Source organism: Tachysurus fulvidraco, chromosome 10 (genome assembly GCF_022655615.1).
Source record: "Tachysurus fulvidraco isolate hzauxx_2018 chromosome 10, HZAU_PFXX_2.0, whole genome shotgun sequence".
Lineage (NCBI taxonomy): Eukaryota > Metazoa > Chordata > Actinopteri > Siluriformes > Bagridae > Tachysurus > Tachysurus fulvidraco.
In genome coordinates this window covers 24,175,066-24,187,875 of record NC_062527.1, presented here as the reverse complement: position 1 = coordinate 24,187,875, position 12,810 = coordinate 24,175,066, and the positions used below count along the sequence as shown (strand labels likewise).

The following is a 12,810-nucleotide window of genomic DNA, read 5'->3' as shown; positions in this document are numbered from 1 at the left end:
GCTTGTGCCCCATTAGGGAGCATCCGAACTTCAGAACCGCTTGAGCTGGTTTGCATCGACTTTTGGTCAGCAGAAGTCAAAGAAGGAAAGTCGGTAGACGTACTAGTTGTGACAGATCATTTTACAAAAATGGCTCATGCATTTCCATGCCAAAATCAGTCTGCCAAACAGGTTGCAAAAAGACTCTGGAATGACTTCTTTCTGGTCTATGGATTCCCCAAGAGAATTCATTCCGACCAGGGGGCTAATTTTGAGAGCAAGCTTATCAAGGAACTATTGACCATGGCGGGTGTAGACAAATCGCACACAACACCATACCACCCCATGGGTAACGGCATTGCTGAGAGGTTCAATAGGACTCTTGGAAGCATGATCAGGACATTGCCCCCTAAAGTTAAATCAAAATGGCCACAGATGCTACAGCAACTTACCTTCTGTTACAACTGCACAGAACATGAGACAACAGGTTTTGCGCCATTCTTTCTTATGTTTGGCAGAGTTCCTCGTCTCCCAATTGATGTCCTGTTTCAAAATGTGCTTCTTAATGAAGATGTGGTGGATTACAAAGATTTTGTGTCCAAGCTGAAGAAAGACTTGCGTGAAGCCGCTCACATAGCACGAATGCACACTCTAAAAGAACAGAAACGACATGGCAGACTTTACAACAGAAAGGTGAAAGGCTGTTCACTGGCTGTTGGAGACAGAGTCTTGGTTGCGAACAGAGGCGAAAAAGGTAGAAGAAAAGTTTCTGACAAATGGGAGTCATCTCCATATGAAGTCATGGCGGTGTATCCTGATATCAATGTTTACAGGATTCGGGAAATCAACTCTGACAAAGTGAGGGTAGTCCATAGAAATCTTTTGTTATCTGTGGACTTCCTGCCAGTTGATGAACATCAGGAATCAGATCAAAATGATGACGTGAATGTTGAAATTGATCTCCAGGAAAACAAAGTTGATCGTGATGACAGAACTGCAAACTGGATATTAAGTAACACTGATGGTTTTGATGAGGGGGATGAATGTACGAACTGTACAGATTTACCTGACATGTCAGATTGTGTGTCAGAGAGACTGGACTCGGCAAGCACTGATACTGGGAACCGGCAGGACAGAACTGATGCCAAAGTGACAAGTGATGTGAATGTGACAAGTGATGTTGATCTGCCTGACGTAGGAGGTCAAGACTCTAACTCAACTCAAGTCAAGGATGAGGAGTCTGTGGTTTGCACACAACCAAGGCAGGTAGAGGCAGCAGTAACTCGAACTAGACTTGGCAGAGTCATTAAGCCTACTAAAAGACTGATTTATGAAATGAACAAACAACACATAGACAGTTCAGACTCTACAGTGAGTTCTTTTGTTTATCTAGTTAAAAACATTTTTACTTAAGGTGTTACATTTGATTTCATGCAAAGTTGAGCACACGGAAACGAATTGATAGAGATTGGAAATCAATTGAGTTATTACATGATGGAATTTTTGAGGTGTAACAGGCATCTCTTTAATCTACTTTCAGGCTGGGGTTAGGCGCCGCCCTTGTCTCTAGGTACTTCTTATTGAAGAATCTTTGCATTGACAGATAATCATACTCGTTGCAGTTTTTATTCACTTCGTTATTAACTGACAACAAGAAGTGGGAGTTCCATACTTTTTTTTTCTTTCTTTCTTTTTTTCTTCTTTTTTTTTCTTTTTCTCTGTCTTCACTGTGTTTTGGTTCTTGTTATGGTATATCCTCATTACGCAGGATTTAAGGGGGGTGTATGTAACGGGATAAATATTACAGAGGGTTCTTTAAATAAATCCTGCTGTAATGTAATCGCGCACCCTATTGGCCACGCCGGTGGCGCTATTGCGCGCTGAGTTCGAAATATCTGCAGCAGAGTTAGAGAGAACTGCTGTGGGTGAGTCGGTTCTTTTGCAGCTCCGTGCTAAGAATTATAAAATATTGGTTTAATATTCGAATATTAGACAATGCATGTAAGAGATTGCACACAGTGGGCATTGGTTGATTTTTGGAGTGTTTTCTGTATATGTTTCTTGGAATTTTCATACTTTTATTTCCGTTTGCATGAATGCACTAATGTCCGCCATTTTCCCATGTGCTCTAACCGCGTGAAATGTTTTCTTGAGTAGACGGAACTGCATCCCGGCTGAAAAGACTCACTATTCTCTCCTTTTTACTGCTCTGTGTGCAGGTAATTGTTTATAGTATTTCCTGTGTTTTGAAAATGTTTATTGAAACTGTTATGCTGTATTAATGTTCTAATAATTTGATTTATATTCATAATTAATGTTAAATGCACTATACGATCACATTTAAATTTAAGACATTGCAGAATTTTGATTTATTTTTGTCTTGTTAAATACAACATTGAGTAAATTGTTTGTTATATTGAGAGCAGAGTTAGAGAGAACTGCTGTGGACGGAACTGCATCCCGGCTGAAAAGACTCACTATTCTCTCCTTTTTACTGCTCTGTGTGCAGAAAATAAACGATAATATCATCCACATTGAGTGTGTGTGCTGTTGAGGAGTGGGTCAGACTGGGCCAGTTAGGATCAAAGGTCACATATGCATTACAGGATTCCTAAAGTAAATATTTTATAGATATAATTGACATCCCCCCCCCAGCTCTTATATAAGCAGCAGGATTACATACTGTATGTCTGACAAAAGCTGATTTACACATTGAAGTTTACATCACAGTGAAATGTATATTGTTGTATATTGTTTATAATGCAAACAATAAAAATAATCAAAAAGCAAGGTTTCTCAAAATAAGTGTTGTAGTGTAACTATCAGGACATCAGTGGTGTGTGAGCTAAATTTGATGACAGTACAGTGTATTACAGTGAAGGTTTTTTTTATTATGAATAAAAATAAAAATTATACAAAAAGACATTTCTCCCAAGTAAGTGTTGTAGTATAACTATCAGTGATGTGTGAGCTGGTGACAGTACAGTGTATTACAGTGAAGTTATTGACTGTTTTTTAGTATTCGCTTTTCGGGTTTTGCACTTTGCAGATGGTCCCCTGTCTGTCAGTCGGCTGCACGTAGAGATTTGTGTATTTTGTCCAACGGAAAGCTGATTTTGAGGAGAATTGTGTTGTAGCTGCTTCTCTACATTACTACAATAGAAAAGAGGTGTTATTTGTGTAGTAACAGCGTTTAGCTCAGAAGTTATTGACTCGGGAAACTCCAATCTATGAATATGCGCAAACTTTACTTAAGTCTGCTTAAGCATGACACCAGCTTCTGTTGATGAAGTAAACTCTCCTCCCTGTAAACGCTCGGTGAAGTTGGTACACGACATCTGTCGGGGGAGGGAGGGGGGATTCAAATAAAAATTAACCAATTACAATGAAGTGTTGGGAGATAAAAAAATGCGATGCAGTTAAAGGGGAAGAAAAGACGAGGGTAAATTATGGATGTTTTAAGCAGCAAAACAAGTGTGTATACCACCGGGTATACGCTAATATTAAGCCATAGAAGTCGTTATACGCAATCAGCCCTGTGGAAAAAGTAAGCATACTGCGTATACGTGCGTATGGCCCCAACTACACCACTGACCAACGCATAAAAGGACATTAATTGGAACATTAAAAACATTCTTTAAAAAAGTAACTAAAAAGTTACTTTTAGCCATGGGCGCTAGCCCCTTTTTAGGATTGCTTCGCCTTCAGCACCCCTAAAAAGGAGCTCAGCACCACTAAAACTTGGAGTAAGAAATGTTGTTATTCTAAAATTTTTGTTCATCTTTTACAAGAGTAAATGTCCAAAACACACTCAGTAGTTTGTGGTTAAAAATGTATGTGTTAAGGATGAAAATGTAAACATCTCCCTTAGCAAATGGTGTCATCCTCTATTTTAGTCCAGCGGGTCGCCGCCGCTGTGGAGCAGCACAGGACCTGGGTGGCTCGTCCATAGTCATAAACGGAGAGAGGTAGCACCGGTTACAATGTTCTTCCACAAGACACAAGCAGTTCTGTCTGTTTATTAACTGCGTGAAACAAAAAAAGCAGCACGACAAATAAACTGCGTACCTGTGTAGTGTGTACGTGTGTCTCTGTTGGTAAAGTTTATCGCTAATTTGTAAATAATTTACAGAAGATAAATTACATTTTGTTGTCCAAGAACCTGTTACTTTGTTCAATGACAATAAAAGTGAATCTAATCTAACCGATCTGATGACTGTTGATACAAAAGGAGGCACATGGAGTTAACGGTCAGGAAAACCAGCTGAGTGAAGAAGGTTTTGTGTTTGTTACAGGGGGCTGTGGGTGTGTCTGTGTGTGTGTCTGTGTGTGTGTGTGTCTGTGTGTGTGTGTGTCTGTGTGTGTGTCTGTGTGTGTGTGTGTGTCTGTGTGTGTGTGTGTCTGTGTGTGTGTGTCTGTGTGTGTGTGTGTGTGTGTGTCTGTGTGTGTGTCTCTGTGTGTGTGTGTCTGTGTGTGTGTCTTTGTGTGTGTGTGTGTGTCTGTGTTTAGAATAATATTTTATCACTCTGTGTCCTTTTGTCAGATTATAGGATTTTATACAGTACTTGCGGATTACTTGTCCTTGCGGATTAGTTTCCGGACACTCACTCTCCAAACGCAGGCGCGAAGACACAAGGTCACACACACACACCCTGCAGCCATCATCTTCCTCATCGTTCATCATCCGTTATCATATAAACTCCATGATAGATCAACATATGAACTAGAATTGACTTATATAACACGCGTGTTGTGAGCTGATCTCACGCACAGATGCTATGAGTGTATCGTGCTTCTCCTGCACGAGCTTCACACTGTTTCTACTGTACTGACTCGCGCATGCGAATACAGCTTGAACCGTTATACCAGGGTCGACAACCTTAAACACTCAAGAGCCATTGGACCCATTTCCCACAGACCAAATACACAGGGAGCCACAAAACCCTTTTGACATCTAAAATGAAGAGAACACTGCATATATCGTTTTTTACCTTTATGGAAAGTATAGAAAAAACTGTAGTGTGTTGCATTTATGAAATCAATTAACTGCTACCGATTAAACGCAATTTTATTTCTGCAGGCATACAAAAATATTTTGAACAGTTTGAACTAACCTTAAGGAAAAAGACGCTGGGTTGAAGTTTACTTTCAAATAAAATGTTTAATATATAATTGAGTCCTTCGTATTCATGATCAATGCTCTCAAGTTTTGAAGACAGGCAAGCATGACATGTCCAACCCCTCGCTTTTTTTCATTGGATGTTGCGTTAAATTTTTCCCAGATAGTGCTATTTTCTAATTGGCTATTGTGTAGTCTCTTTTTTGATTGGCTGATAAGTGTCAGGCTCGACTAAGAACTGAGACGCGCTTGATTCCTGCCCAGTTCCACAGAAGAGACAGCGGTGCGGACTGATACGTTTTGGGCGCTGCGGCTTATTAAATATATGATAGTCAAAACGTTTTTCTGCGTGAGAATGTGATGTGCGGCGGGAGAGCGTGAGAAAAGACCCAAATGCATGACTGTCACTCTCAATGCGTGACACTTGAACGCCCTGCATGACAAAATTTAACTTGCCGGCTGCAGCAAACCAAAACTGCGCCTGCTTCTGTGTGTCGGATTTCGCAAGTCGGCAGTTATGACGCATATTTTGAGCGACCAAAAAAAAAAAATTAAACACGGTTTATTTTAATGTTACAAGAGCATCATGATCTTAGAATTCAGAATTTTTTTTTTTTTTAAACTAACAAACAAAAATAAAAAATTTTAATTAAATATTTATTTTCCAAATCTACAGGGAGCCGCAGCACAGGGGTGAAAGAGCCACTTGCGGCTCCGGAGCCGCGGGTTGCCGACCCCTGGGTTATACAGTGATATTATCAGGAGTGACATCTAACCACACTACAATGATCACTGAACACAATATAACCAAATATAAAGTATTTATTCAATTTCCATTTATTAATGTGTTTGTGTGTGTGTGTGTGTGTGTGTGTGTGTGTGTGTGTGTGTGTGTGTGAGTGTATGTGTGTGTTTGTGTGTGTGTCAGACTAGGCCTAGACCGGTGGTTCTCAAACTTTTTCAGCGTGCTGCCCCCCTTCTATACAGTGCATCCCTATTTGCCCCCCCCCCCTCAAATAAAGAGATTTAATTGCACAGAATTTATGATAAATTCATTATTTTATAAAATGTCGTAAAGCTGGGGCCCCCTGGCAGCATCTCAGGGCCCCCAGTTTGAGAACCACTGGCCAAGACTACTTGTTCAGAGCAACAACAAAAAAACAAAAAAGAAAAAAACAATTATTAATTTGACGTAGAAGTTTGAAGTGAAAATAGATTAAAAACAAACAAACAAACAAAAAAAAACAAGGAAACCTTATTTTGCCTTTTTTTTTCTTGGCACACTCTGAGATTTTAAAGGTTAAATATTGCTTCTTTTCTTTTTTTATTTCTTCTCTACTTTATTTCTTATACTCTTCTCTATTTCTTCTCGTTTCTCTACCAAAGCCTAGAAATCAAATATTCATAAATCCAAATATGTTGTAATGTAAATGTAAATATGTAAAATGTTCCTGTATGTTTCAAAATTGTATAAATCGTGGTAGATCTTTTACCCCAATGAATGTGATATAGTGACAAACAAATAGGAACATTTTGAGAAATAAATATGCAAACTCTTTTAAAATGAGTCTTGTGATTGCTCTAAATGAACCAATCACACAAACTAATGCAGAAAAGATTCTGTAGATAAAAAAAATCATTAAACAACTCAGCTGCTTAGGTTTTAGTAAATCACTATAAATTGGTTTAAAATTATTTATCTGAAAGGACGCAGTGTGTCTCAGTCTAAAATTTCACTTCAAAAAAACTATAAATTAAGAAAGGTGTTCCTCAGGGATCAATTTTAGCACCAATTTTATTTCAATCTATATAAATGATTTAGGTCATGAGATAACTATAAGCAGCTAAACTGCATTAATATGCTGATGATATAATTATTTATACGTCTGTAACAGTCCATGAAAAAGCCGTAGAGCTATTACAAGGTTCCTTCCAGATATTGTAATTTTCAGTGTTAAATTTAGAATTGGTTTTAAATATTAAGAGAACTAAATATATGCTGTTTACTCGCTCTCATAACAAACTTGTGATTCCACCCATTTTAAACTTTAGAGGGGACGGTGTAGAAAGAGTAAACTACTATAATACCTGGGCATATGGCAATGGGATTGGCATATCTCAATGGGATTATTCCTGGTTAAATAAAGGGTAAATAAATAAATAAATAAATAAATAAATAAATAAATAAATAAATGTCATTATGATATGTCTTTCATTACTGAAGTTATTCTGATTGACTCCAAATAATGATCAGCTGGTTCTTATGGGCTTGGTGGTTAGCACGTTTGCTCACACCTCCAGACTCGTGTGTGCAGAATGCTTTAGCTGCTGATCATCTGTGGTTAGATGTCTTCCTACTAAACATGCAGGTTTTGTCAAATGTTTTTAAAAGCATGAACATTGAACTTCGTACCCAGTTCTGTTACCACATTAAATTTAAAATGTAAAAGACAGCATGAGGGTTAAAACTTTTTTGTGGTCATTTGGTCTGAGATCCTTGTCTTCATGCTGCTGTAAAGAAAAAGAGAAACATTACTGACACAAACATGACCAGATTTAAAGAAGTCTGAAAATTTATTTAATTAAAATGCAATTACATTAAATCACATAATAAACAGGAAACGGGGCTGAAGAATTGATCGGAATTGATTGATTGGAATAATAATAATAATAATAATAATAATAATAATAATAATAATAATAATAATAATAATAATAATAATAATAATAATAAATGAATTTAAAATATGTGCAATTACTGATATGGTGCAGTATGGTTGCTCAGGAACATGACTTCAGATTTTTTTGTTATTTTAACTTCAAATGACAAACCCGCTAAATAAAACCCCCTCCTGTCATGTTACTAATAAACTACAAAGAGTAAACTCTTCTGTCCTGAAGACTTCACCATGAACACATTCAGCTTTAAAATATTAATGCATTACAACTTTAATTGATGCCATTCTCATGTCCATTCGCTTCCAGATCAGCTGTAAATACACACAGGTGTACACACATGTAAGTAATAAAATACACCATACTTCCTCTGTTGAGTTTTAAAATGTAGAACACAATTTTCTGTTCTCGTGCTTCTTATTAGATAAGACTTGATTAGAATAGATTTAACTTTATTTATCATCGTGCAGAATACAGGAACAGGACCAGAGGGACAGCTCGTATCCTTACCAGCTGCTTGTCCAAACAGAATCCAAGCAGAATCATTACACAATGTCCACATATGGAATAAAAACACTGTCAATAATAATCATACGTAATTCAAAGCATTTGTGTGTAAATTTTAATTTTGCGGAGTTGGATCCCAAAACCTACGGCCACGACAGTTTACAGATACGAGATTTTGTGTGTTTGTTCAAATACAACTCCAAAATGTACGACTATGAGAGTTTACACACACAACGTCTGTTTTCACAACACCTCTTTTTTACACACGAAAACGGTCTGCAAAACAACTGTCAAAAATACGTCATCACGTTCACAGGCATTACTATCCGAGGGAAGATGAATCGATTCCACGAAGTGCGCATGCGCCCCGCCCTCTTTTAAACCACTGTCGAAATGGTGGAACAGCAGCCAAGCGCTCACTCATCGTCAGTGTTGACCTGTGTATTCCAGTGCATGTACACAGCTGTTAGTAAGTTAACACTTAAAATTGCTAATTCTTTTATGTAGGCCTATCTCATCACGCTACAGACTGCAGTGATGACCTCCTAAACAGCTGTATTCTTTAAGCACCAAATGTAACCTTCCTCTGAGAGCTAATCTTACTTACTATAGTTAAGCTATCTCTGTAATATTACTCCTCTCTTTTATTAGTGATAACTAACCCTTAAACATGTCTGAATTTGGAAGGGAAAACCAACTTACCTGAGACGATGAGTGAGCGCTTGGCTGCTGATCCGCCATTTCGGCGCCAGTGGTTTAAAAGAGGGCGGGGCGCATGCGCACTACGTGGAATCGATTCATCTTCCCTCGGATAGTAATGCCTGTGAACGTGATGACGTATTTTTGACAGTTGTTTTGCAGACTGTTTTCGTGTGTGAAAAAGAGGTGTTGTGAAAACAAGCGTTGTGTGTGTAAACTGTCATAGTCGTACATTTTGGAACAAACAAGCAAAATCTCATATCTGTAAACTGTCGTGGCCGTAGGTTTTGGGATCCAAGTCCGCAAAATTAAAATTTACACACAAATGCTTTGAATTACGTATGATTATTATTGAAAGTGTTTTTATTCCATATCCACATACCTGCAGGAGCTGGAATATGTGCCACATTTCCATCCACAGCTTGTTGTTCATTTGTTGTTATGTTCGGGAAAGCTGGAGAGATTAAAGTACATGAGGAAGAGAAGAGATTAAATGTATTGATGTCAGGTGAGATATTCCAGAGTTAGAGCAGCAATACTCACCAATATATTTCATGGAATAAAGAATATAGATGACACAAGCAACCCCAACCAGCACCAACAGAACTCCAATCACTGCTCCAATGCTAACACTCGAAGCTACGGAGCAGTCAAAGCAATCTTGTCCTTGCAACAATAAGAATAAGAGCAATGTAAGAGATCACACCTTTTACATTTTCACATTCATTTGTCTTTCTTTACACCACTGTGTTTTTATTGATACGGGCTGTAAGTAGAATAACTCGGCTCAGTAACGATGCTCCACTTACCTTCACCTACAATTATAGGATTCTTCAGAGTGATGTGGTTCACATAACAAGTGTACAGTGGTTTTTCATCCTCCAGGATCTCCACACTCTTCCTCAGCTGGTATGTGCCATCACCATTGGGTCTGACTCCTGAAGATGCTACCAGATGTTCAGGCAGGGAAGTTGTGGACTTTCTCACCCGCATCTCCACATCTGGAGGGTAGAAACCTGTGGCCAGGCAGGTCAAGGTCAGCTTTTTGCTGTCAGTCACTGATCTCTTTGTAAGTAGATGCACCTCTGGGGGAGCTGGAAGAAGATATAAAGTTCATTTTCCTTCTTAATTTATCAAGATGAATGTGACTCAAGAAAAAACTCCTGGATACTCACAAAATTTTTTCAGTTCTTGTTGTCCATAGTCCATGAACTTGGTGAGCCAGTCCACACACTCTTTCTCCAGGTAGCTCTTGGTGTATGTGTTAAGGATGGAGACTTCATCCCATTTCCTTTTGGTCGGCTCAGCAGCCTGAACTGGAGCGATCCACCTCGAGTTTTCATCATCAAAGGAGAGGAACTCAGCACCATCGTAGCTGTACTCATCAATTCCTCTCACATATTTACTATCTCCGTTTTCAGCTTCAACCACACAGCCATGTCTCCACTGAAGAACATGAAGGTCTGAAATGGAGACAGTGCAGTAAAGATAAGAACTGTGTGACATTAAGAATCATAAAGAAATGACATCTGACATTTAATGAGTAATGATGAATAAAACTGAACTAACCAGACTTATTGTGTCTCATTCGCTCCATCAGGATGTCCACGTTGACCTTAAACCACTGCTCTTTGCTCTTACGGGACTGAGTTCCTTTATCCCAGTAATCCTTTTCCATCTTCTCCTTCATCCAGTCCTGTTTAGGAACCTTAACCTGAGTCTCACTGCTGTAGTAGTCGAGTTCTCGGTCATCGAGCATGCCCAGTGCGGTGAACTCATAGATTCCAGTCAGATTGAGAGGTTTAGACAGAGCCGTGTAGGTGTAAAACAGTGAGTGTTCACCTGGAGGAGAGGGAATAGAAAGTTATCTTACCAACTTTCTCTTTTGTTTGAGACCAAATCATGTCCTACTTCTATTATCTTTATGTTGTTCACATGCAGCTGAAATACAATACAAGTAGGTTTAGATGTTCTACATTAAAGTGCACTGGATATCATCTGGCTTCTGATTGTCTTTGGTCATGTTTCTGATGTCCATCTAGTGCACATTTAATGAATGTTCATACACAATGTCATCATTGTTATTACTGAATAACTGAAAGCTATGACAACAATTCGTTCATTATTTTTTAAGAAAACACTGAAACAACACAAGCATTGTACACTGGTGTTTAACCTGTTGGATATTAACAGACACAGCCCTGCCTCTCTCCCTGATCTCAGTGCAGCTTCCTCCATTACTACAAATATAATCTGTGCTGAATGTGAGATGAACCCTTTCAGTGTAAGTTTGACTTACATTCAACACCAAAAATGCCACTGAAATATTCAGGCTGAAAACAAACAGTTATCAACTGATAACTTCACTCAAAGTCCCATACTATTTTATTACTATCTGTTCACATTTTTTATTACATTTAATCATTTTTGTTCTGATTTGTTTTTATTTGATGTCTTTGTTTCTAACACAGGGTGAAGATGATTTGTTTAAATTCATTTACATGCATCACTTATTATTGGAAAATGGGTACAAAAAAGTGGCCGGTAAACCGGAAAACTTTTGCACAGACGACACACGACACAGGAAACACCCTCTCTACTTTTAACACACTGTTTTCATGAGAATGTAGAACTGAGATGAGATCCTTCATCATGAGATGACAGATGTTCCTAATAAAGTGACCACTGAGAGTATTTTAGTGAGGCTTTAAGTTTATACACCAGTTTTAGTAGCAGCATTTAATATACATAAAATATATAACTGTCATATATAAATGTCAATATATTCAATAAATAAAGAGAAACAAATAGAAATAAAAAAAATACAATTATCAGCATATATATATATATATATATATATATATATATATATATATATATATATATATATATATATATATATATTTATCTTAATAAGCATAATATAGATATAAAAAAACTGTAAAACTGAATGTTTTGTGTTTCTGTATCTGGGAAATAAACAGTTTCAGAATTTTTTTTAAACCAAAATAATAGATGTTCAATATGTTTCATTTTATGATGTTAATTAATTATATATAATGTGATTAATATTCAGTATCTAATGTAATATCCAATATTCTGCACTAGTTCTAGCTCCCTGTCTGAGATCTTTTCCATATTAATTGCTTTGTATGAAAAATCTGATTTTCTTGATCAGACTTCACTCGGATGGATTTGATCTAAAAGAATCATCAGCTTTTACATGAACACAGCAAAACTTGTTGAATACTCAAATACTGTAAAACTGTAAAATTCTAACATATAAATATTACTATTGTGTTAAATGTTACAGTTTGATTAGACGTCATGATTATTCTGTAATTAATATTAAATAAAAAAATAAAGAATGATAGCATAAGGTTATTTCCAGAAAAAATCATAACGGTAAATAAAGCCATTTATTGGAAACTTACCTCCTAAAGCAGGAGCGAGGACACAAAGTGTCACACACAAACACACTGCAGCCATCATCCTCCTCATCTTCATCATCCTTTATCATATAAACTTCAGACAGATTCATATGAATATTGACCCACTTATAACACACGTGTTGTGAGCTGATCTTCATGCATAGATGCTATGAGCGTTTTGGGCTTCCCCTACACGAGCTTCAAACAGTTTCTAGGTGAACTGCGCATGCTCAGGACTCATACAGAGAATACAGCTTTAACCGTTAGATAGTGATATCATCAGGAGTAACATCTACAACCCCCCACCCAAACACACCAATGATCACTGAACACAATATAACCAAATATAAAGTATTTATTCAATTTCCATTTATTAATTTGCGTGTGTGTGTGTGTGTG

At 37.5% G+C, this 12,810-nt stretch overlaps 2 protein-coding genes and 1 long non-coding RNA gene across 4 annotated transcripts in view; all 3 read right to left on the bottom strand.

The window, feature by feature from the left end:
• Positions 1-2,926: 2,926 nt before the first annotated feature.
• Positions 2,927-4,377, bottom strand: LOC125145682. Its single transcript, XR_007144117.1, has 2 exons — positions 3,231-4,377; positions 2,927-3,132 (listed from the first exon to the last, which is right to left on the bottom strand). It is a non-coding gene; the product is annotated as an uncharacterized LOC125145682 (long non-coding RNA).
• A 3,094-nt stretch (positions 4,378-7,471) lies between these two features.
• LOC125145677 (major histocompatibility complex class I-related gene protein-like) overlaps positions 7,472-12,810 on the bottom strand; it is a 36,032-nt gene continuing 30,693 nt past the window's right edge. For both annotated transcript variants that reach the window (XM_047819490.1, XM_047819491.1), the window contains exon 8: positions 7,472-7,609. The gene's annotated coding sequence lies outside the window, so the exon portion shown is untranslated. The remainder of the gene's footprint in view (positions 7,610-12,810) is intronic.
• Positions 8,048-12,572, bottom strand: LOC113656360 (major histocompatibility complex class I-related gene protein-like). The gene is made up of 7 exons (XM_047819793.1): positions 12,415-12,572; positions 10,550-10,822; positions 10,156-10,443; positions 9,790-10,074; positions 9,524-9,646; positions 9,363-9,434; positions 8,048-8,088 (listed from the first exon to the last, which is right to left on the bottom strand). Exons 1-7 carry the CDS (start codon positions 12,488-12,490, stop codon positions 8,048-8,050), a joined length of 1,158 nt encoding a protein of 385 aa, XP_047675749.1. The 5' UTR covers positions 12,491-12,572.

What these genes read in the sequence shown, in the direction of transcription:
- LOC113656360 (XM_047819793.1), bottom strand. Translation starts at nt 12,490, where the DNA reads ATGATGAAGATGAGGAGGATGATGGCTGCAGTGTGTTTGTGTGTGACA. An exon ending in AATGAGACACAATAAGTCTG is followed by an intron (nt 10,444 to 10,549) that starts GTTAGTTCAGTT and finishes TCTCCATTTCAG; the next exon opens with ACCTTCATGTTCTTCAGTGG. An exon ending in ACAAGAACTGAAAAAATTTT is followed by an intron (nt 10,075 to 10,155) that starts GTGAGTATCCAG and finishes ATCTTCTTCCAG; the next exon opens with CTCCCCCAGAGGTGCATCTA.